General features: G+C 41.4%; 1 protein-coding gene across 1 annotated transcript; it reads left to right on the top strand.

Moving 5' to 3' along the window:
• The first annotated feature begins 518 nt into the window (after positions 1 to 518).
• hsf4 (heat shock transcription factor 4) lies at positions 519 to 10,304 on the top strand. The gene is made up of 13 exons (XM_042301157.1): positions 519 to 785; positions 2,302 to 2,410; positions 2,586 to 2,713; positions 2,787 to 2,911; positions 3,481 to 3,556; positions 3,750 to 3,817; positions 5,064 to 5,163; positions 5,341 to 5,462; positions 5,592 to 5,783; positions 5,911 to 6,019; positions 6,186 to 6,251; positions 6,769 to 6,873; positions 8,861 to 10,304. The coding sequence occupies exons 1-12, from the start codon at positions 660 to 662 to the stop codon at positions 6,826 to 6,828; spliced, it is 1,281 nt and encodes a 426-aa protein (XP_042157091.1). The 5' UTR covers positions 519 to 659; the 3' UTR covers positions 6,829 to 6,873; positions 8,861 to 10,304.
• Positions 10,305 to 23,369: the final 13,065 nt, after the last annotated feature.

A 23,369-nucleotide genomic window follows, 5' to 3' on the forward strand; every position in this document is an offset into this window, starting at 1 on the left:
TTTATTTCTGACCAGGATTTGAAATGTATTTTATCAGATTTTTCAATGACACAAACAACCTCGCAAACAAATTTCTCGAAAAATTGTTACACAAAACCAGTGGTTGTTGATACAAAAATCTTACAAACCACATACTGTACAATGTACTCTTTCTAAGGGTTATATGATATTTGTGTTTGTCCTTGAGCTATGATGAGTCTGAGTGTAGATGAGTCTGTGAGTGTAGGTTGGTGTAATCATGGCCTTTATGAATTGTGATGAATGTGCGGTCTTTGAGACAACAACTCTCCTCTTGGAACTGGTCCTGAAAAGTTGTTCTTATAGGAGTGTTTATATCTGGACACACACACGTACTCACCAGTGCTCCTGTGCTGGTGCTCCTATTGTTTGGCATGACAGTGTGGTATTATTTTAGGCTTTGTGATGGCCTGTATTGTTCCCCAGTGGGGTCTTTTGTGTTGGAGGGCTATGGTGACGCTGCAGGGGCAGGTTTGTGCTGACGCTGGCCTGTAGGGATGACAGGGCCTGATATGGCCGAATGAGTAGTCCAGAGAGAGTCAGCAGCAAAGCAGCTCAGAAATGGAGTAGGACCTGGGCACGTACACACTCTCTCATACACATTCTTAATAACAGTTTGTTCATCCAACTGAAGCACAGCCATGCAGGAATCTCCTGGCTCTATTGGTGTGGATGGGGGTTATGCCAGTAACGTGCCTGCCTTCCTAACCAAACTGTGGACCCTGGTCGAGGACCCGGACACCAACCATCTCATCTGCTGGAGTGCTGTGAGTACCTGAAGGACTTACACTTCTGGTTGGTTAAAGAGAGTTAGCGGTCTTTCATACAGTGGAATATATTTCATGTGTTTGATAGAAATGACAAGATAGAGAAGTCTATTTTCGTGAAGATTCTACTTGTCTATTACTCAAGGATAGTTCTATGTTTGAACATCAAATCAATTGGTGACCATTTATACCCGGGTTAACAAAACAAGATATCTGTTTAAACCTTTGGTTAACTCGACACATACTTGCCTGCCTTGCAATTCATCAGTGAAATTAGAAAATGCCTTTGTCTCGTTCCCTTTTTAAAAGTATGGAAAATGTAATAAAAATAATGACTAGTATGTCAGCATTGTGTCTATGAAGGAGTGGTGAGACCACACACTAAGCACTCCTCGACATCTTTATTTTTGTACCTGATACTGTTATGCCGAAGACTCCACAATCTCGTTTACAGAGTCCTCAAAATGTCAGTGAGTAGCTATCTTTGAGAAAATTAAGAATGATTTCATCATGATCATTAGCTGATTTTGTGTGCTGGACTCGTATTGGGACAGATATATTGACAATTACAACAAAAAAATGGAAATAATTTGGCCAACCTATTTTCAACACTAAAATAATGTGACACTGCAGGGCTCTTCAACCTTTTTCTTGCACAGTGACCGAAAAGCACAGAATGAAACAAAGTTGAGCACGTGAACGCAGGATAGCTTCACCGCTACATGGCAAAAAAGTTATGTCTAAAACACTACCAAGATTTGAATTTAGTTCAACTACCACCAAGTAGTTGAACTACATGTAGTTCACTAGGCTACTCCCCAACACTGAGCTAGAAAGGTAACACATTTTCACTTATAGCAGCTGTTTCGCTTGTTAAACAAAGATTAGCCATAGGTTGGTATTTTTTTAAATATCCAAGTCAAGAAATAAAGTTGTCATCATTAGAAAGAAGACATGCTGCTCTTTTCTACTGAAAATGTATTCATTCTGTTGTTTCTAGCAATATTCATAAAGACATTGGGGGGGAATTTTCTACAAATATTTTCGCTGACCCTAGGTTGATTACCCCTGTGCTACTGGACTTTGACTAAGTGACAAAAGTGCATAATCTTGTCATTGATTTACTGTGAAATAGGTTGTGTACAGCTTCCTGAAATGTTTTTTCCCTCAACTTTCATTTCAGCATGCTTAAATTCTAAGAAATTAAAAAGGAAAGTGGCTAAGATTCCCCTGTCTGCTCAACTCCAGATAGGTTTTTCAAAAAGAACTAGGAAATGCAAAGTAAAGATTTTAATATGGACTTCTTGTTGTAAAGCAAATAAGACTTCCTATTTGATCAACCTTGACATGATTTATAGGACTGAGCCTTATATGGTTTTGACACTAACGTCCTGGACTAAAAAGCATTGATCTGTGTCTGGGAAACTGGATCTCAATGTTGAATTGAGGTAGTCAATGGCCAATCAGTGGTCCATAGAACTTAAACACAAACCCCTATTTTGGTTATGTCCCTCAGACTGGGACCAGCTTCCATGTTTTTGACCAGGGAAGGTTTGCCAAGGAGGTGCTGCCAAAATACTTCAAACATAACAACATGGCCAGCTTTGTCCGTCAGCTCAACATGTGTGAGTACCTCTCCTCAAAGAATAAAGACCCTCTCGGATATTTAGCAGTATTTAGAAGTGAATAGTGTAGGAATGACTTGTGTATTGTGTAGGTACTGTAGGATAGGTATTCATTTGAGTGTTTGCCTCTGGAGGTGTGTGTGTTGTGTGCCGCTAACTGTGGACTGGTGTGCAGATGGCTTCAGGAAGGTGGTGAACATAGAGCAGAGTGGCCTGGTGAAGCCAGAGCGAGACGACACAGAGTTCCAGCACCTCTACTTCCTGCAAGGCCACGAACACCTGCTGGAGCACATCAAGAGGAAGGTGAGACAGAAACCTAGGAAGTAAAACACACACACACACACACACACGGTAAGACCTCTGTGTGTGTGTTTAGGTCTCCATCGTGAAGAGTGAGGAGACTAAAGTACGACAGGAGGACTTGAGTAAGCTGCTGTATGAGGTGCAGGTGCTGCGCAGTCAACAAGAGAACATGGAGTGTCAGATGCAAGACATGAAACAGTAAGTAGGAAGAACAGTGTGCTGATACAACGCATCAATCATAACTATATCCACAATGTATGACACATGCTAAATCAATACAGTACTGTAGCTGGTTTAAGGAAATTTAGTTTGAGGCACTGAACTGGGACAAAACATATTACTAATCATACTAAGCCATATGCAACAGAGTCAAAGCAACTCCTAGTCCATCCTCAGTAGTCCATGCATTGTCCCTGGCCGCATTGTATGTTCCAATGGTTTGGTCTATTGTCTACATTGGTTGAAGAGAACATTCAGCCGCTCACCTGACCGTTGCGCCCTATAGTAGTGTCCGGTGTGCTGGTCAGGTGCATGCGTCAAGGTAGCAGTACAGGTGATCTTGTCACATGTCTCTGTCTGATCTGGAATAGGTGGATGACATTTGGCTGAGCGCTCAGATATGAGACATCAGGGTGAACAGGCTGAAATCCGAGCATTGCCTAGTCACACCATTTAATCACACATAGATCACACACATGCGGGGGTGGTGAGTGAGGGGGTTGATAATGAAGTGGTGAATGTCACAGTGGTCTGTCTTACTCCTCCAGGCAGAATGAGGTGCTGTGGAGAGAGGTGGTCTCACTGAGACAGAACCACACCCAGCAGCAGAAAGTCATGAACAAGGTGAGAACCTCTGAACAAACATGACAATAGTGTGTGTGTGTGTGTGTGTGTTAGAGAGCGAGCAACAGGGGAGGAGTCAGTGTGTTACTTTGGTGCTAGTCTCAGAAACCCAGATCGCGGTACATTGTAAGAGGCAACCCGTCTGTCTAGAGAGACTTTGTGCTGCATCATTCTGTTTTTTGCTCCTTTATAGCTGATTCAGTTCCTATTCAGCCAGATGCAATCAAACGCACCCAGCACTGTAGGAATGAAGAGAAAGCTGTGAGTATACTGCTTCTCTTTGTAGTACACACACACACACACACGTACACACACACACGTACACACACAAAGGCTAAGATTAACAATACATGCACTCAAAAACACACACACACAAACACACCTGAATGTACATACACTCATTAACACACTATACTAACAAATCGACAATAGTAACACAAACACTGCAGTGGGAACGACCAACTCAGCTGGATGTGGTCAGCTGACGCGCTGCACAATCACAGTTGAGATGAATGGTGCTGAATGCTGAATCAGACCTACTGAGCTCTAAGCCCCTCACACACACACACACACACACACACACACACAATCACTCACCCCCCCTCCCATCCTCCCACACCACCCCACTTAACCAGGGCGCATGACCCTCTATCCTCTAAGAGAAATGCACTGTCAGCTTGTGTGACCCGTGTGAACAAATCGGTCGAAGGACAAGGCACAGTCACATACAACGCTCATATGTTCGCAGGTGGTTAGTGGTTAGAGCATTGGGCCAGTAAGGTTGCTGGATCAAATCCCAGACAAGGTAAACAAGGTAAAAATCTGTCGTTCTGCCCCTGAGCAAGGCAGTTAACCCATTAGAAGACGTGGATATTGATTATGGCAGCTCCTCTCTGATTCAGAGGTGTTTGGTTAAATGCGGAAGACACATTTCAGTTGAATGCATTCAGTTGTACAACTGAATTACAACTGTCATGTCCATAACACCTAAAGATTTACAATCACAACTGACTACATTAACTGGACATTGTTCACATTCATCACTTTGGCTTAGCTGTGTTCTACAATACAATTCATGTTGTCATTGTGCCCTGCTGTTTGTGCTAAGTATTGGTTCCAGTAAATTAAACTGATTGAGATTGTGTACACAGCCTTGGCAAAATAGAAACAGTAGTGGCTGTTATAAGATAAATGAAAGAAAATATCACAAAAGTCATTTACATAGTGTAATTACTAACATACATTATTAACTTTTCTCAGTGTTTGAAAAGTAAGTGGGTTATTCAGTGTTTTAAGGTCTACGTGTTCTACTCAAGCCAAGCTCGTTTCTCAAAACTACCACTGCTTTCTTAGTCACCCTTGCAGTTACTTCCCCTTATCCTTGGCTCTCATCCAGTAAAGACGAGCAGACACGGGTCTCTATGGCTCGGTCAGTTCCATGGCATGTCATTGCACAAGAGTATTTCCATTGACTCGCATTGTTTTCTCAATATTCCCCCCCACCCAGTCCCCTCATGTTGGATGTTGGCTCCACCACACCTCCAGCCTCTAAGTTCAGCCATAGCCACCAAATGGAGTCCCTGCATGAGCCCTTCTATATCCAGTCGGTGAGAACCCACTCTACCTTTTTGCTAGTTGTACTGCATTTATAGTTTCCATTTAGCATTGGGACATTATGATTATCATAAAATAAAGCCCTTTATATTTTGAACTGCACAGTGACTGTCAGGCTGTGAGCTTCACAAACCTTTTAATCAAACTCTCTTACTGCTCTTTCTCTACAGCCATCTACAGAAACTGCCTCTTGCTCCAATAGTGCAATGACAGGAGGACCAATCATATCAGACGTTACGGAAATGTCACAAACCACCAACATGGCCATTCAAATGCAAACAGAGGAGACAAGGTGAGGATCAAAGGTCAAAGTCACCTTTTATCCTGTAGTGATTTCCAAAGTAAAAAAATCCAGTATCTAGCCTTATTCAGCAGGGCTGATATAAACTGATAAGAATGCTGTGTATCTGTCCCCACACAGGGATAAGTGTATGATGCTTATCAAAGAGGAACCAGTGAGCCCAGGGGTGCGAGGCCGGGGGGAAGGTGTTCCACTGGGCTCCTGCGAGGTGTGTTCTGAACCCCCTGTCCTCCATGTTGCCATGGTACAGTCCGTCCTGGAGGGCAGAGGGTCTGGAGCAGAGAGGAGAAGCAAGAGACCTGCTCTGGAAAGGTACACCCCCCCCACACACACACACACACACACAGATAAACAGCTCTACATTGTTTTATTTTATTACATATTAATGGATTGTTTTCAAGTGAAGCCCGAGTAGTGTGATATGGTGTGTGTGTTGTAGACCAGAAGTACCTGATGCTGTAGAGAATGTGGACATGAGTCTAGAGGACTTGCAGCTTCTCCTGAGGACCCACCAGCAAAGTGTGGAGCCCACCGCTGCTGTCATAGATGTGAGTAGGACACTCCGAAGCTTGGCAGACAGTGTGTTTAAAGCCTGTCCCCCGGAAGCACGGGGGAAACAACGTTACTGCAGAAACAGGCATAATAGCTCCCATGTGAAGTTTCTCTTCACTAGATAAGAGCTCATACTGATATGACGCTGTTCTGTCTTTACAGCCATTCAATTTCAACCTGCCCTTGAGTGAGTGGAACTTTAATGATATGGAGTCTAACCTAAAATCAGTGAGTAGAATATGTTTGTGGTGTTTGAATTAGCTCTGCCCAGATATTATATCTTGAAGGCTAGTTTATAGTTTATATATATTCAGTGAAATCAACCAGTCAGTAAAGTCAACACAAGTTATGAGTTACTGTGATTTTCCACTAGTTGCCAAAGCCACAAAGTTTAAATAGTATATATCGTAAAATTCGGTCTTCATATAAGGTTAGCAGTGTGGTTTAGGTTAGAGTTAAGATTAGGTTTCAAATCAGATTTTAAGAAGAGAAATTGTAGAAATCGGCTGGGTTTGACTTTGTCTGTGGTAACTAGTGACGACCATTACTGTGTCAGCCATAAATGACTGGCTTTAGACAGACAAAGGCAGGTAATGGTAAAACCAACTTGTCAACATTTGACCTCACTTCTTGGGAGTATGAATCAGTGTGTGCTGTGCATGTAGCCTCTCTGCAGTTGGTTTATAGTACTGGTCAGTGTTATCTGCAGTAGTATCTAATCCCCCCCATGAATCATGTGTTCCAGTACATGTTTCAGAGCCAGGAGGCAGAGGCTTACCCCAACGCTGGATGTGAGGAACAGTAACGGCTTGACAGATCAGCTGACACAGGCTAGTCCTGACAAAGACAGGTACAGTGAGTCGTTTTTTGGGGGTATCTGTACTTCACTATTTCTATTTGACAACTTTTACTCCACTACATTCCTAAGAAAATATGTACTTTTTACACTCATACATTTTCCCTGACACCCAAAAGAAGTCGCTACATTTGGAATGCTTAGCAGTAAGGGAAAATGGCCCAATTCACACACATATCAAGAGAACAGGTGGTCATCCCTTCTGCCTCTGATCAACACAAATGCGTTGTTTGTAAATTATGTCACTGTTGGAGGGTGCCCCTCGCTATCCGGACATTTTTAAACAAGAAAACCATGCTGTCTGGTTTGCTTAATATAAGGAGTTGAAGTGATTTATAGCATTTACTTTTGATACTAATGTATATTTTAGTAATTGCATTTACTTTTGATACTTAAGTATATTTCAAATCAAATACTTTTACTCAATTATTCTACTGGGTGACTTTCACTTTTACTTGAGTCATTTTCTATTAAGACATCTTTACTTTTACTCAAGTATGACAATTGGGTACACTTTGAACCACAGGCCATTTCTAGAACTGGATCTTTGTGCGTGGTTGATTGATCATATGGGCAGCAGTGGCGTGTATTCGTGGATGCCAAGGGAAGCCAGGCTTCCCCCCCAAAAAAAATGACCAAGAAAAAAACATAAAAATAATTTATTTTGTCTCTGTGTTTCATAAATTTCCTTAAATTCGCAAGAGGCTGAACATATCTTACTGGAGGAAGCATCCAAGTTAACGAAACAGCGCCCCTCTCTCTGTATGTGTAGCCCATCTATGCTGTCTGATCAAAAAGAGTATGACATTGTTGCCGTCTGTAGCATTGAATGCAAGGGAAGGCAGCGAGCATTTGGCCTCCCTTGATCATTATTTAAATAAAGTAATAACCAATCCGCGTTATGCTAAACTGAGTGAGTTCAGCTGTGAATGGTCCTGGCGCACCAAAAAACAGTGTCAAGGGAAGCCAGTTTGCATTTGGCCAGTTTGCATTTGGCTTCACACCTATCACATATGAAGCCAAACAACATCGACATAACTTGAATTGTTATAACTCATTGTGTCATTGTCCTCCGGTAGCTAGCTAGCTAAAATTGTCCCTTTCCTAAATTAGCCATGGATGAAGATAGGGATTTGAGCTTGTGGTTTTACTTAATTCTCTGTACTGGCCAATGATTATAAAGGTGATTCTGATCAAATCATAAATGCATACATTGAGCCCCTGGCCTGAGAGGATGGAAGTTCAACATGTCGCTAGCTAATGTATATGTAGTTAACTAGCGGGCCTGGCACATTGTTGCTCATGAAAGAAAGTTAGGCTAGCGAGCAAGCATTTTAGTAACCTAGGACAACAAACTAAAAGCGTGTATAGACCGTTTAGGCAACATGAAAGAGGATGGCATTGGCATTTTTCAACAAGTAGGCTGAGTCAACATGTTTTTTCCACTTACAGACAGACTGACAGCAAGCAGGACCGTGTACAGCCACATCAGATTTAGCTTTCGTTGATTGGACTAAATCGTTTTTGGTATCTTTTAGTTGTCAATGTATTAGACTTAGGTGATTAGATGATGAAATGTTGCTGGAATAGTGAAGGCAGTGCCTGTTTTCTTTGACACTTGCGGTAACTCGTGGTTCTAAATCAATAGTTGTTTAGTAGTCCTAAAATGTCAAACATTAACTTGCTAGGTCATGTAACTGTTTGTTACATGCAATATGTTTTGTGGACATATGTTGTTCTCTGGTTTTGTGATGAAACAAAAGTTTATTGTCTCGGCCTTAGTTCATATGCCTTCACACTGAAAAATAGACCTAACAGGTTATAGAGCAAACAACGCAATAGGTTGTAATATGGCAGTTTTTTTTTTTCCTGGCTTGGCTTCCCCAATGATTTTATCCACACACCACTACTGATGGACAGATCAGTTTGTACTGAGAATAGAAAATATTTACCTTTCTTTTGTGTTTCTGCTTTTGGCCAGAAAACAAGACATTCCTCAAGGCTCTCAGATGTGTTCCATCCGCAGTCGTCACGTCTTAGATCCAGCGCACCTGACCCAATGTGAGCAGAGCAGGAGGGATTCCTGTCACTCAGAGCTCTGTGGGCCCACCTTCCATCCACCAGACTGTCAGCTCTGGGGAGTTTTTTCAGAAGCACTATATGGCTTTTCACAGAACCAGAGGTTAATCTATTTGGAATTATTCAGACTTCCTTCACTGAAGTTCAACAGTTTTATTGGTGGAGACCCTGGCAGTTTTCACTTCAAAAGTTGATCCGCAGGACATCCTGACATAAGCAATGGCTTTTCTCTCTAAAACTGGACTGAGCTGCATTTCGAGTGCCTGACTGAGGGACTTCAACTCATGAAAGACCAACCGACCAGTTGATATTTCAAGGATAAATTCCTAGCACAGAATTGGAGTACAACCAGCAAGTTCTACTATTCTCTGCCATCATTCCAGTGGTAGTATGCAAAGTTGCATCATACCAAAGTGGCCCAAGTTTGTAAGCACTTTAGTCTGTGTGGGAGAGTTTCTGCTTGTGGCGCTGATTTATTTCCCAAATAGCCCATTTGGTATGAAAATTATATTCTTGTGCAAATACTATATTTGTATTTCAAAATGATATTCATAAAATTACAGAAATAGTGTTATCTTCTGTATGTTTTAATGTGAGAGGTCTAGGAAATATTTATGATAGACTTCCCATTTGAAAAAACAATGAAGACACCATACATTGCTGTTTTGCACAATTTGTATCACAATTTATTCTTAATCACAATCCATATATTTCCCTTGAAACAGTGCATTTGGGCACTCCTGTGCACAAGAGTAACTTAGACAAATTGTTAAATACTGTGCATTAGTCAAATGTAGAAGAAGAGCTAGATGACCCAACTTCAGCTGAAGTTTAGATAAGATCAATGTGTAGACTCACTAAACAGAGAGGAAAGAGAGATGTACTCGTGTCACTAAACCTGTGTCTGTCTATTTGTCTTTTTTCTTCCATCCATATAACTTTCTAGCTGCCAAATCTCTCTTTTTTTCTGATTAGTTTAACCTGATTTATTATAGATAAACATTATGACCTTCCATTGATTTTAGTGGTGGATAGAGGCAAAGTAACGATTTCAAGACAGATGAAGAGCCTCCCTAGAGCATTTGGACTCTACAATGCCTCCATTTGTTTCAGAGACAGGCCAAATCCCATATTTGGATTATACACAATATACAAACAAAAGTATGTGGACACCCCTTCAAATTAGTGTATTCAGCTATTTCAGCCAGACCCGTTGCTGACAGGTGCATACAATAGAGGACACAGCCATGCAGTCTCAATAGATGAACATTGGCAGTAGACTGGCCTTACTGAAGAGCTCAGTGACTTTCAATGTGGCACTGTCATAGGATGCCACCTTTCCAACAATCAGTTCGTCAAATTTCTGCCCTGCTAGAGCTGCCCCGGTCAACTGTAATTGTCTAGGAGCAACAACGGCTTAGCCGTGAAGTGGTAGGCCACAAGCTTTACAGAACAGGACCGCCGAGTGCTGAAGTGCACAGCATGTAAAAATCATCTGTCCTCGGTTGCAACTCACACTACCAAATTCCGAACTGCCTCTGGAAGCAACATCAGCACAAGAACTGTTCGGGAGCTTCATGAAATAGGTTTCCATGGGAAAGCAGCCGCACACAAGCCTAGGATCACAATGTGGAATACCAAGCGTCGGCTGGAGTTGGGTAAAGCTCGCCGCCATTGGACTCTGGAGCAGTGGAAATGCGTTCTCTGGAGTGATGAATCAAGCTTCACCATCTGGCAGTCCGACGGACAAATCTGGGTTTGGAGGATGTCAGGAGAATGCTACCTGCCCCAATGCATAGTGCCAACTGTAAAGTTTGGTGAAGGAGGAATAATGGTCTGGGGCTGTTCATGGTTCGGGCCCCTTAGTTCCAGTGAAGGAAAATCTTAATGTTACAGTATACAATGACATTCTAGATGATTCTGTGCTTCTAACTTTGTGGCAACAGTTTGGGGAAGGCCCCCTGTTTCAGCATGACAATGCCCCAGTGCACAAAGCAAGGTCCATACAGAAATGGTTTATGGAGATCGGTGTGGGAGATCTTGACTTGACTGGCCTGAACATAGCTCTGACCTCAACCCCATCGAACACTTTTGGGATGAATTGGAACGCAGACTGTGAGCCAGGCCTAATCGCCCAACATCAGTGCCCAACCTCACTGATGGCTGAATGGAAGGAAGTCCCTGCAGCAATGTTCCAACATCTAGTGGAAACCCTTCCCAGAAGATTTGAAGCTGTTATAGCAGCAAATAGGGGACGCACTCCATATTAATGCCCATGATTTTGGAATGAGATGTTTCGACGAGCAGGTGTCCACATACTTTTGGTCATGTAGTGTGTCTTTATTATACAAACTCCAGAAGGTATGGATGTGGACTGATGATGTAGGAGGGGGTGCAATACCCCCCCCCCACCCTCTTTCTCAATGATCTGAGCAGGCTCATATGATTTTGATAGACATCCTATATTCCTCAGATAATTTGGAATTTCTGGAAAACCATCAGAATCTGAAGAAACACCAGTGCACTTATTTTGACTGTGGAGGACACATCTACATGGAAAATAGCCCAGGTCTTGACAATCTTCCTTTTGGACTGATAATACTATACTGTGCAATATTACAGAGTTGTGAGAATTCACAAGGTTGCAATACATCAATGACCCTTGGAATGTATAAAGTAACTGTATCAGAGGCTGCATCATAAGTAACACCTGTAGACTATAATCTTAGAAGAGGGAAATGTAAGGTGGCGTATAATTGAAATTGCACTAAGAATTATCATTGTATTAGATTTAGCAGTGTTCATTTAGACTTAGTATTTATCAGTGTTTTCTTTATTACTGAAATATGAGTGTTTCTCTGATTTGCTAGGAGTGATACTTTACATTCAATTGGCATTGTATTTATTTTTTATTCATTTGCACTGATTGGATGTTGATGATCGGATGTTTTTAAATATACATAATGCTTGTCAAGATTGCAGACTCATCAAAGTATTTACATTGTTTGGATTAATCATCATCTTCTGTAACAAAAGAAATCCATCGTTATAATGCATCATTGTCTATGGCTTTGCAAGGACAGTGTTGTACATGGGCAGAACTGGACTAAAGTCACAATGAAACAAAACATGTATGCAATGACAATAGAAGTAGTTCAAAATAAAAGTGAGCATTTTACAAGTGCTCTCGTTTGTGTGTGGGGAGGGGAAGAGGGAGGGGTGGAGTATTTTACCAAAAAGAGACCTAGGATGAAATTATAGTATTTTACCAAAAAGAGACCTAGCATGAAATTAGGGTATTTTACCAAAAAGAGACCTAGCATGAAATTATAATATTTTCTCATGTATATGTGATCAGTTTAATTTTTTCTAAGCAGCATAATTATTTTACATGATTTCTGTAAGAACTATATGATAGCTGTTAACTATCATCTGTAAAACTCATCTTTGGGGGTGGGAGTAGAGGTTGGCACTGAGGGTAGAGGTTAACAAGCAGTACACATTCTAAGTCTTTTTGCTCCTTAGTTACTTTCATCCAGTGGGATAGGATCCTGCTTACAAGACTCTGGGAAACCTGCAAGATCTTCTTGGATTAGGTTGAATTTCTGCCTGATCAGGGTCATGATCCCTGATCTGTCCCACATGCTGAACTCGGATGTCCAATGAAAATGGCAGCGATTTCGGCTGTCAATGGTGAGAAGGTTTCTTGCTTTCCTTCCAAGCTCTGAGCACTTGAATGCCCAGTCGTTCCTCCGATCACTCCGACATGACACAACACTCAAACATAAAAAACAAGTTAGCTGAATACAATGTGTCTCGAATCAATTCGGTAACGTTAGCTAGCTACATTTTCTAACCTGAATGCATGTTCTCATATCTACACAGACTAGCAACTTGTTGTTGGCAAAGAAAGTAAACAGGAAGGCGTGACTAACATTAATTGTAGCTGACCAACTAGTATGGTCAATGTGTTCAGAGTTGGATCGTGTTTACATACCTAGAGCAGCTATGTAAGTATATTATTTTATTACACTTGGCTAGCTGTAACATTACATGTTTGAATTGACGACGTCTTCGCTTCTTTTGCCTTCGCTTCTTTTATGGGCATCGTAGCCAATATACTTTTCTGGAATAGGGTGGTGCTCTGGAGGTTTCCTTTCCACAAAGTGAAAAGAGCAATTGAGGGTAGTTTCGGGGATTTATTAAAATGTGTGGCGTTGAGCCAAATCTGAATGGATGCCTCGTCTTTTGAGGTGGGTGCAGATCGTATAGCAGTCCAGGGCGAACAAATGTCCCAGATTGTGCGGGACAGTTCTGCATTTTGGCTCTTTGTTCCATGTCCTGCAACCAAACAATCATATCTCGCATTTAATCAACGAATTAAAACACCTCAAATTTTGAAAAATAATGTAGATTTGCCCCATATTCTAGTCAGACATTCCAACCTGTCTCTTGCATCGTGTTGCATTTATGAAAATATATACAGTTGAAGTCGGAAGTTTACATACACTTAGGTTGGAGTCATTAAAACTCGTTTTTCAACCACTACAACAAACTATAGTTTTGGCAAGTCGGTTAGGAAATCTATTTTGTGCATGACACAAGTAATTTTTCCAACAATTGTTTACAGACAGATTATTTCACTTATAATCACAATTCCAGTGGGTCAGAAGTTTACATACTCTAAGTTGACTGTGCCTTTCAACAGCTTGGAAAATTCATGTTGTGGGGGTGCTTTGCTGCAGGAGGGACTGGTGCACTTCACAAAACAGATGGGAGGAAAATTGTGAATATATTGAAGTACCATCTCAAGACATCAGTCAGGAAGATAAAGCTTGATCTCAAATGGGTCTTCCAAATGGACAATGACCCCAAGCTTACTTCCAAAGTTGTGGAAAAATAGCTTAAGGACAACAAAGTCAAGGTATGGGAGTGGCCATCACAAAGCCCTGACCTCAAACCTATAGAAAATTTGTGGGCAGAACTGAAAAAGCATGTGCGAGCAAGGAGGCCTACAAACCTGACTCAGTTACACCAGCTCTGTCAGGAGGAATGGGCCAAAATTCACCCACTTTATTGTGGGAAGCTTGTGGAATATTGAACATTTCTGGGATTTGTATTTCAGCTCATGAAACATGGGCCCAACACTTTACATGTTGTGTTTAACATTTTTGTTCAGTATAGCTTGCTAGCAGTGCGACGTGCCAACTGGGTGTGCAAACACAAAGTAAATAAAGATGCCTTCTTCTTCATGTGGCTTTTTGGCAGACAAGACGATGTGTTGTGTATTGCTGTCTTTCGCAGGTCGGAGAGTGGATTGCACATTTTGGTCACCAAAAAAAAGGGGGTATTGGGAAAAACATACACGTTCGAATCTTTGGCATCTAAAGCACCGAAGCGGGTTTGGAACATAGCCCTCAGAATAGCAAATATAACCTAATGTAGAAACTCTGTCAAAGCTCAACAAGACAGACGGTATTCTGTCACGTCATTGCCACCGGTTCTACGTCTCCCCAAATGGTGGGTGTCACAAACACTAGGAATATACCTTTTCATTTGATCCACCACTACATTCAAGGCTACCCCACTGATCATTCCTTTTAGCGGTGCCCTGCTCCAGAGAGCAAAACACACCACAGGTTGAGCACTGAGCTGCATGACGCGAAGCTCCCACTTCTCCTCAGAGGCGGATACACAAAAAAATCTAAACAATTTCACTTCTCGAAAATCTCACAGATGTAACCATTCCCAGTTTGTCCTTTACCCAGCTTGATACAATGTATGGGGTCGGCCAAAAATCGCTCTCATACCGGTCCAAAATTGTCTCTGGTAGGACTCTCAGGGCAAATGTTGGAAGACACTTGTCATCACAGATAGGCACGCTACATCCTGGACTGGCTCAACTTCAGAGCGCTCACCACTGCCGACTGACTCCATTTCGAGATCATCAAGGTTCTCGAGAGCACGAGGACATATAAGTCAGATTACTTGGTTTGTAGTCAGGAGAAATAGGCATGTACAGTCGTGGCCAAAAGTTTTGAGAATGACACAAATATTACATTTCACAAAGTCTGCTGCCTCAGTTTGTATGATGGCAATTTGCATATACTCCAGAATGTTATGAAGAATGATCAGATGAATTGCAACTAATTGCAAAGTCCCTCTTTGCCATGCACATTAACTGAATCCCCCAAAAAACATTTCCACGGCATTTCAGCCCTGCCTCAAAAGGACCAGCTGACATCATGTCAGTGATTCTCTCGTTAACACAGGTGTGAGTGTTGATGAGGACAAGGCTCGAGATCACTCTGTCATGCTGATTGAGTTCGAATAACAGACTGGAAGCTTCAAAAGGAGGGTGGTGCTTGGAATCATTGTTCTTCCTCTGTCAACCATGGTTACCTGCAAGGAAACACGTGCCATCATCATTGCTTTGCACAAAAAGGGCTTCACAGGCAAGGATATTGCTGCCAGTAAGATTGCACCTAAATCAACCATTTATCGGATCATCAAGAACTTCAAGGAGAGAGGTTCAATTGTTGTGAAGAAAGCTTCAGGGCGCCCAAGAAAGTCCAGCAAGCGCCAGGACCATCTCCTAAAGTTGATTCAGCTGCGGGATCGGGGCACCACCAGTACAGAGCTTGCTCAGGAATGGCAGCAGGCAGGTGTGAGTGCATCTGCAAGCACAGTGAGGCGAAGACTTTTGGATCATCATCCAGGAACAGTTTGGTGATGATCAATGCCTTTTCCAGTATGATGGAGCACCTTGCCGTAAGGCAAAAGGGATAACTAAGTGGCTCGGGGAACAAAACATTGATATTTTGGGTCCATGGCCAGGAGACTTCCCAGACCTTAATCCCATTGAGAACTTGTGGTCAGTCCTCAAGAGGAGGGTGGACAAACAAAAACCCACAACCACCCTTTGCCTTGATGACAGCTTTCCACACTCTTGGCATTCTCTCAACCAGCTTCCCGAGGCATGAAGTCACCTGGAATGCATTTCTATTAACAGGTGTGCCTTGTTACAAGTTAATTGGTGGAATTTCTTTCCTTAATGTGTATGAGCCAATCAGTTGTGTTGTGACAAGGTAAGGGTGGTACAGTATACAGAAGATAGCCCTATTTGGTAAAATACCAATACAAGTCCAAGAACAGCTCAAATAAGCAGAGAGAAACAACAGTCCATCGTTACTTTAAGACATAAAGGTCAGTCAATCTGGGAAATTTCAATAACTTTGAAAGTTTCTTCAACAATGACCCAACACACCTCCAGGCGGTGTAAGGGGTATTTGACCAAAAAGGAGAGTGATGGAGTGCTGCATCAGATGACCTGGGCTCCACAATGTAGGAATTTCTTCAAGACTGTTGGAAAATCATTCCAGGTGAAGCTGGTTGAGAGAATGTCAAGAGTGCAAAGCTGCCATCAAAGCAAAGGGTGGTTACTTTGAAGAATCTAAACTATAAAATATATTTTGATTTGTTTAACACTTTTTTGGTTACTACATGATTCCATATGTGTTATTTCATAGTTTTGATGTCTTCACTATTTACAAAATAGAAAATAGTAAAATTAAAGAAACCCTTGAATGAGTAGGTGTGTCCAAACTTTTGACAGGTACTGTAAACTTGAAATCATGCGATGATATGTTGTGTGGTCCTTCCACTATGACACAGGAAAACATGCGGTTTATTAGGCTATAGACAGTGCTGTAAAGTACTTAAGTAAAAATACTTTAAAGTACTACTTAAGTAGTTTTTTGTGGTATCTGTACTCTACTATTTATATTTTTCATTACTTTTACTTACTACATTTCTAAAGAAAATAATGCACTTTCCACTCCTTACATTTTCCTTGACCGTTAAAAGCACTCGTTACATTTGGAATGTAAGGACAGGAAAATGGTCCAATTCACGCACTTATCAAGAGAACATCTGTGGTCATCCCTAATGCCTCTGATCTGGTGGACTCACTAAACACAAATGCTTCGTTTATAAATTATGTCAGTGTTGGATTGTGCTCCTGACTATCCTTTAATTTAAAAAACAAGAAAATTGTGCCGTCCGGGTTTGCCTAATATAAGGAATTTGAGATGATTTATACTTTTACTTTTGATACTTAAGTATATTTTTGAAATTGCATTTACTTTTCATACTTAAGTATATTTAAAAGTAGTAGTATTATACTGGGTGACTTTCACTTGAGTCATTTTCTGTTAATTTATCTTTACTTTTACTCAAGTATGACAATTGGATACTTTTTCCACCACTGGCTATAGATGAAATAAGTTATGAACTTCACAGGGTGGTGAATGTGCAAGGTGATGAGCTTGATGCTTCTTTCCAATAAATATTGAGTGTCTTACTCTGGTGACATGACGATCAATGCTTGGCTGCCGTTTGACAAATACAAATAATTTTGCTCTTATCCATAATAATCTCATACTGTGGGTACTGTAGCCTACCGACACTGTATCAGCAAGCTGTTGGATATAACGCATGTGCCAAGACCAGAGTGGGCACATCTGCTAAATAACGCAACACTTTTGTGTTTTGGTTTTTGAGACAAAACCATCGGTAGAGTTGAAAATGCAATGCAAACCCATTTAACTTGTATTTTCATTCAGTACATGGGATTTTGACAGTAAAAGTAATTTTATGTGAACTGCATCATCACGCACAGGCTTTTATCCACAAAAAAAACTCAGTTTGATGGAAACACTGACTGGTGGGAAAATGCGCATATTATTTTATGCAGATTTTTAATATTCGCATGAAAATCGGTCGCAAATTGGATGGAAACCTAGCTATTGGCAATAATGGACAATAAAATCACTTTGCCATCACGTTCTAGGTAAAAGGGTTACACTTTGAGCCATTCTGAATGGTAACACATTGACAAGAAATTGTCATTTTCCCATCACAGAGTAAAACCACAAGAGTGATGCATTCCAGGGAAGGAGGAGTTGATTATTTCAGTTTCATTTTAGATGGTTAATCAAATGACTAGACAGCTTTTGCCTGTCTGGAGAATTCTGTGGTGGCAAACAAGCATGCATAGTCGTAGAGACCGACACTTGGTTAACTTTGGTTAACCATCTAAAATGAAACTGAAATAATCAACTACAGTGGTAGGCTTGATTACCAACAACGACGAGACGGCCTACAGGGAGGAGGTGAGGGCCCTCGGAGTGTGGTGTCAGGAAAATAACCTCACACTCAACGTCAACGAAACAAAGGAGATGATCGTGGACTTCAGGAAACAGCAGAGGGAGCACCCCCCTATCCACATCGACGGGACAGTAGTGGAGAGGGTAGTAAGTTTTAAGTTCCTCGGCATACACATCACGGACAAACTGAATTGGTCCACCCACACAGACAGTCAGGAGGCTGAAGAAATTCGGCTTGTCACCAAAAGCACTCACAAACTTCTACAGATGCACAATCGAGAGCATCCTGCCGGGCTGCATCACCACCTGGTACGGCAACTGCTCCGCCCATAACCGTAAGGCTCTCCAGAGGGTAGTGAGGTCTGCACAACGCATCACCGGGGGCAAACTACCTGCCCTCCAGGACACCTACACCACCCGATGTCACAGGAAGGCCATAAAGATCATCAAGGACAACAACCACCCGAGCCACTGCCTGTTCACCCCGCTATCATCCAGAAGGCGAGGTCAGTACAGGTGCATCAAAGCAGCGACCAAGAGACTGAAAAACAGCTTCTATCTCAAGGCCATCAGACTGTTAAACAGCCACCACTAACATTGAGTGGCTGCTGCCAACATACTGACTCAACTCCAGCTCACTTTAATAATGGAAATTGATGGAAATTGATGGAAAGAATGTATCACTAGCCACTTTAAACAATGCCACTTAATATAATGTTTACATACCCTACATTACTCATCTCATATGTATATACGGTACTCTATATCATCAACTGCATCTTGCCATCTTTATGTAATACATGTATCACTAGCCACTTTAAACTGCCACTTTTATGTATTTACATACCCTACATTACTCATCTCATATGTATATACTGTACTCAATGCCATCTACTGCATCTTGCCTATGCCGTTCTCTACCATCACTCATTCATATATCTTTATGTACATATTCTTTATCCCTTTACACTTGTGTGTATAAGGTAGAAGTTGTGGAATTGTTAGGTTAGATTACTCGTTGGTTATTACTGCATTATCGGAACTAGAAGCGCAAGCATTTCGCTACACTCGCATTAACATCTGCTAACCATGTGTATGTGACAAATCAAATTTGATTTTGATTTGATTTGATCGTATGCCTCAATCACACCAACAGCATCATTGCAGTTTAGTACACCTGAAGTATACTGAACGAAAATATGAAAGCAACATGTCATGTGTTGGTCTCATGTTTCATGAGCGGAAATTAAAGATCCCAGACATGTTCCATATGCAAAAAAAAACGTATTTCTCTCATTTTGTGCACAAATCTGGGACAGAGAGCCTGAAAAACAGCTTCTATCTCAAGGGCATCAGACTGTTAAACAGCCATCACTAACACAGAGAGGCTGCTGCCTACATACAGACCTGAAATCATTGGCCACTTTAATAAATGGATCACTAGCCTCTTTAATAATGCCACTTTAATAATGTTTACATATCTTGCATTACTCATCTCATATGTTTATACTGTATTTTATACCATCTTGCCTCTCTCATTGCTCATCCATATATTTATATGTATATATTATTATTCCATTTTTTTTTTGAATTTACCTTTATTTTACTAGGCAAGTCAGTTAAGAACAAATTCTTATTTTCAATGACAGCGGTTTAACTGCCTGTTCAGGGGAAGAACGACAGATTTGTACCTTGTCAGCTCGGGGATTTGAACTTGCAACCTCTCAGTTACTAGTCCAAAGCTCTAACCACTAGACTACCCTGCCGCCCATTCCTTTAATTAGATTTGTGTGGATGAGGTATTAGTTGTGGAATTGTTAGATATTTCTGCACTGTCTGAACTAGAAGCACAAGCCTTTTGCTACACTAACATCTGCTATCCATGTGTATGTGACCAATACAATTTGATTTGAGTTGGGTGTGCTGGCCTTCCTGTCATCTTACTCTAATGGTGACCTGTCCCCGGTCTCTTGGTTTCCATAGCCTTTCACACCTATGCTGACCTTTTTGAATTTGAATATATAAAAATCCATGTCATGAGAATCTGTATGTGTTTTTCTGTTTTCTCTACAGTACCCCTACATCCCAGCACACATGACCAAACCCAAGGAGCACAATAATCTCTTCCTTTTTTACTTGCAGGAAAAATGTCATGTTTGACTGTGACATAGTTCATATCGATTGATTGATGCTGGTGGCTGTGGTTGCAACCATGATGTAGTAGTTAAGCAGACGATCACATGTTGGTGTGTAGTTATTATGTTGATCTACTCTGCAGTGAGCAGATGTAGATATTGACGTCTCCCACATGTCTCCCAGCACTTTGCAGTGCCCAATAACTATAACCTGGTGACTGCCCCTCTGTTTGAGCTGTATGACAAGGCACCAGGCTACGGGCCAATCATATCCCGTCTCCCACATGCCTCCCAGCACTTTGCAGTCCCCAATAACTATAACCTGGTGACTGCCCCTCTGTTTGAGCTGTATGACAATGCACCAGGCTACGGGCCAATCATATCCCGTCTCCCACATGTCTCCCAGCACTTTGCAGTGCCCAATAACTATAACCTGGTGACTGCCCCTCTGTTTGAGCTGTATGACAATGCACCAGGCTACGGGCCAATCATATCCCGTCTCCCACATGCCTCCCAGCACTTTGCAGTGCCCAATAACTATAACCTGGTGACTGCCCCTCTGTTTGAGCTGTATGACAATGCACCAGGCTACGAGCCAATCATATCCCGTCTCCCACAGCTTGTGAGCAGGTAAGGTACTCCTGTATATTCACCATAATATGAAATACTGTAATTCATAAGACAAAATTCAATTAATTCAGCTTGAAGATGGACAGACATGTGCATTGTTTTTAGATTAGTTTGTATATTCACAATACAACCTTTTATTTTTGTTGCAGGTTCAACTTAATTTACAATTAAATCCCAACAACCTGTGTGTGGCGACCAAGGACTGTCTCTGTGAGTTCAGTCTGGGCAGAGGAAAAGGGGCAAGCAGGATTTCACTACACCTACCTTTAAACAGAGTGCCCAGTGGCACTAAACATTTGAATATTGATCTGTATAGAAAATAAAGATCATGTTATTCATCTTTTTCTGTCAACTTTTTTATTCTTACAGATTTATAACATTGTGTCATGAAACCTTTTGTATTCACACAAAAGTATAATTTTTATGTTGGTGTAGATGTTAACAAAATAAAACAGTGTGCTTTTGTGTTTTTTAATCATTGTAACATACTTCATTGTCTTTCTTAACTCCTTGGTAATTCATTAAAAAGTCAGCTTTTATTTTCAATTAAAGATGGCTTTAAAATTTAAACTTAGAAACCGTTTTCTTTAATATACTGACCAGCTTGTCATATTGCTGTTTCAATACTAGTGATAGCTTAGCTATTACACCAGTCTAAACAAGTTACAAAAGTTAGTCTATTCCAACTGATCACCATAAGGCTATTCTACATCAATAGTGGTGTATAGAATGTTGTTCATTCGTCAATTAAGCATATTGTTCATATAATGACAATATGACAACTTCCATCTTAGTGGCCATAAGTGACAGCATACGTGGACTGATATCGAAAGCAAGACGTGTGCTGCCAGTGTGTCTTTTGAGCCAACAACTTACACAACAGTTGTGGTCATTGGTTTTAACATCTCCAAAGTGTTGTCATAACCTCAATTCATGATACTGGTCATGTGTCATATGCTGATAAAGAATGTTACAATATAGCTTTGTAAAAATGGAATAGTCAAGACAAGGATCAAACGGAACTAGCTATAAATGTCCAGTATATTCAGAACATTGGGAATGGAGAATAGCAGAGCTTCTAACCTCCAGGATCACAGCTTTGTCAGGCAACTACTTACCATAACATCTATAATCAAGAAAAATGGATAGACAATGTCCACAGATTGTTTATTTTCTTCAAATGATTTTTAGTATGAGGACAGTTTATTTTCCTGTAATCTGCTATCTACCACTGATGCCCTCAAATATCTATCTTCTTAATAAATGCAAAATTATGTCAAATGCTTCCGGTGGTACACAATGTATAGAATATTTTTGAAAAGGTGCCAAGTAGGCTAACATTTGATTGGTGAACCAAGTGTGTGTGTGGGGGGAGGAGTAGATGTTGTCATGCTCATTTAAAACATGAACCAAGTTATTTTCCTGAGCTTCTAGTTTCTCTTCACTCTGCTGTGGAGTACTAACACAAAGCCATTTCACCATGCAGCCGACCAACTTTTCTACCTCCTTCCACTTTGATGGGAACCTTACTTCCAACTGTACCACCATCTTGGACAGCAACCTCACCTCCAACAATACATCCAGGGACGTTAATGTTCTAGCCCCTTGCTTGGTTCTGGGGCTGTGCTTTCTAGTGGGACTGCCTTGCAATATGGCAGTGATCGTCACCATTGCTAAAAAAATCAAGCACATGACGTTGAAGGAGAACGAGAGCTTCTCTCTGAAGTTGATCCTGAGCCTAGCTGTCTCAGACACTTTGTCCCTCAGCACCATCCCTCTGGTCATCTACGTACTGACCTATGAATGGACCCTTGGTCCTTGGATGTGTGGCCTCTCCACCTACGGCCTGTACTGCTGTTTGTATGGCAGTGTTCTGAATGTCACCTTGATAGGTGTGCACCGGCACTGCATTGCGAAGAATAAGACTAGAAACACAATGAGCAACAACCCTTCCAAGGAGCGACACCTCAAGGAGCGACATAATAAGATGCTGGTGGGCCTCTGGGTACTGGTGTGTGTCCTCGCTTTCCCCATTGTCTTCACTCGAGGGGTTGAGCTCAAGAGGGGACGGCTGAGGTGCCAAAGGAGTACAAAGTTGGAATGGGAGAAAGTGTCAATTCTTCTGATGGAGACTATTTTTGGGTTTGTCATCCCTTTCTCCATCCTGGCCACATGTTACTTTTGTTTCCAGAAGAGGACCAAGCCAAAGGATACAGAAGAGGAATGCTCAATGCATCGAAAGGCTGTCTCAAGGCATCAGAGAATGAAAAATCTAGTGACCAGCATTTTAGTAACCTTCTTTATATTCTGGATGCCTGTAAATATCATCAATACGGTAGATATTGCAGCTACTTTAGTCAGAACGGCTCATCCGGGAGACTACAACAACATTAAATATTTTAGGAGGATGGTTGGGGATAATGCCAAGGCTCTGATCTTAATCAACAGCTGTTTGAACCCCTTCTTGTATGCCTTTGTG

Source organism: Oncorhynchus tshawytscha, linkage group LG19 (assembly GCF_018296145.1).
Source record: "Oncorhynchus tshawytscha isolate Ot180627B linkage group LG19, Otsh_v2.0, whole genome shotgun sequence".
Taxonomy (NCBI): Eukaryota; Metazoa; Chordata; class Actinopteri; order Salmoniformes; family Salmonidae; genus Oncorhynchus; species Oncorhynchus tshawytscha.

Bases quoted from the DNA above. Each gene is read 5' to 3' on its own strand.
- hsf4 (XM_042301157.1), top strand. From the start codon at position 660: ATGCAGGAATCTCCTGGCTCTATTGGTGTGGATGGGGGTTATGCCAGT. The intron at 3,818-5,063 runs GTGAGTATACTG...CCCCCCACCCAG, and splicing joins GTAGGAATGAAGAGAAAGCT to TCCCCTCATGTTGGATGTTG. The intron at 6,252-6,768 runs GTGAGTAGAATA...CATGTGTTCCAG, and splicing joins TGGAGTCTAACCTAAAATCA to TACATGTTTCAGAGCCAGGA.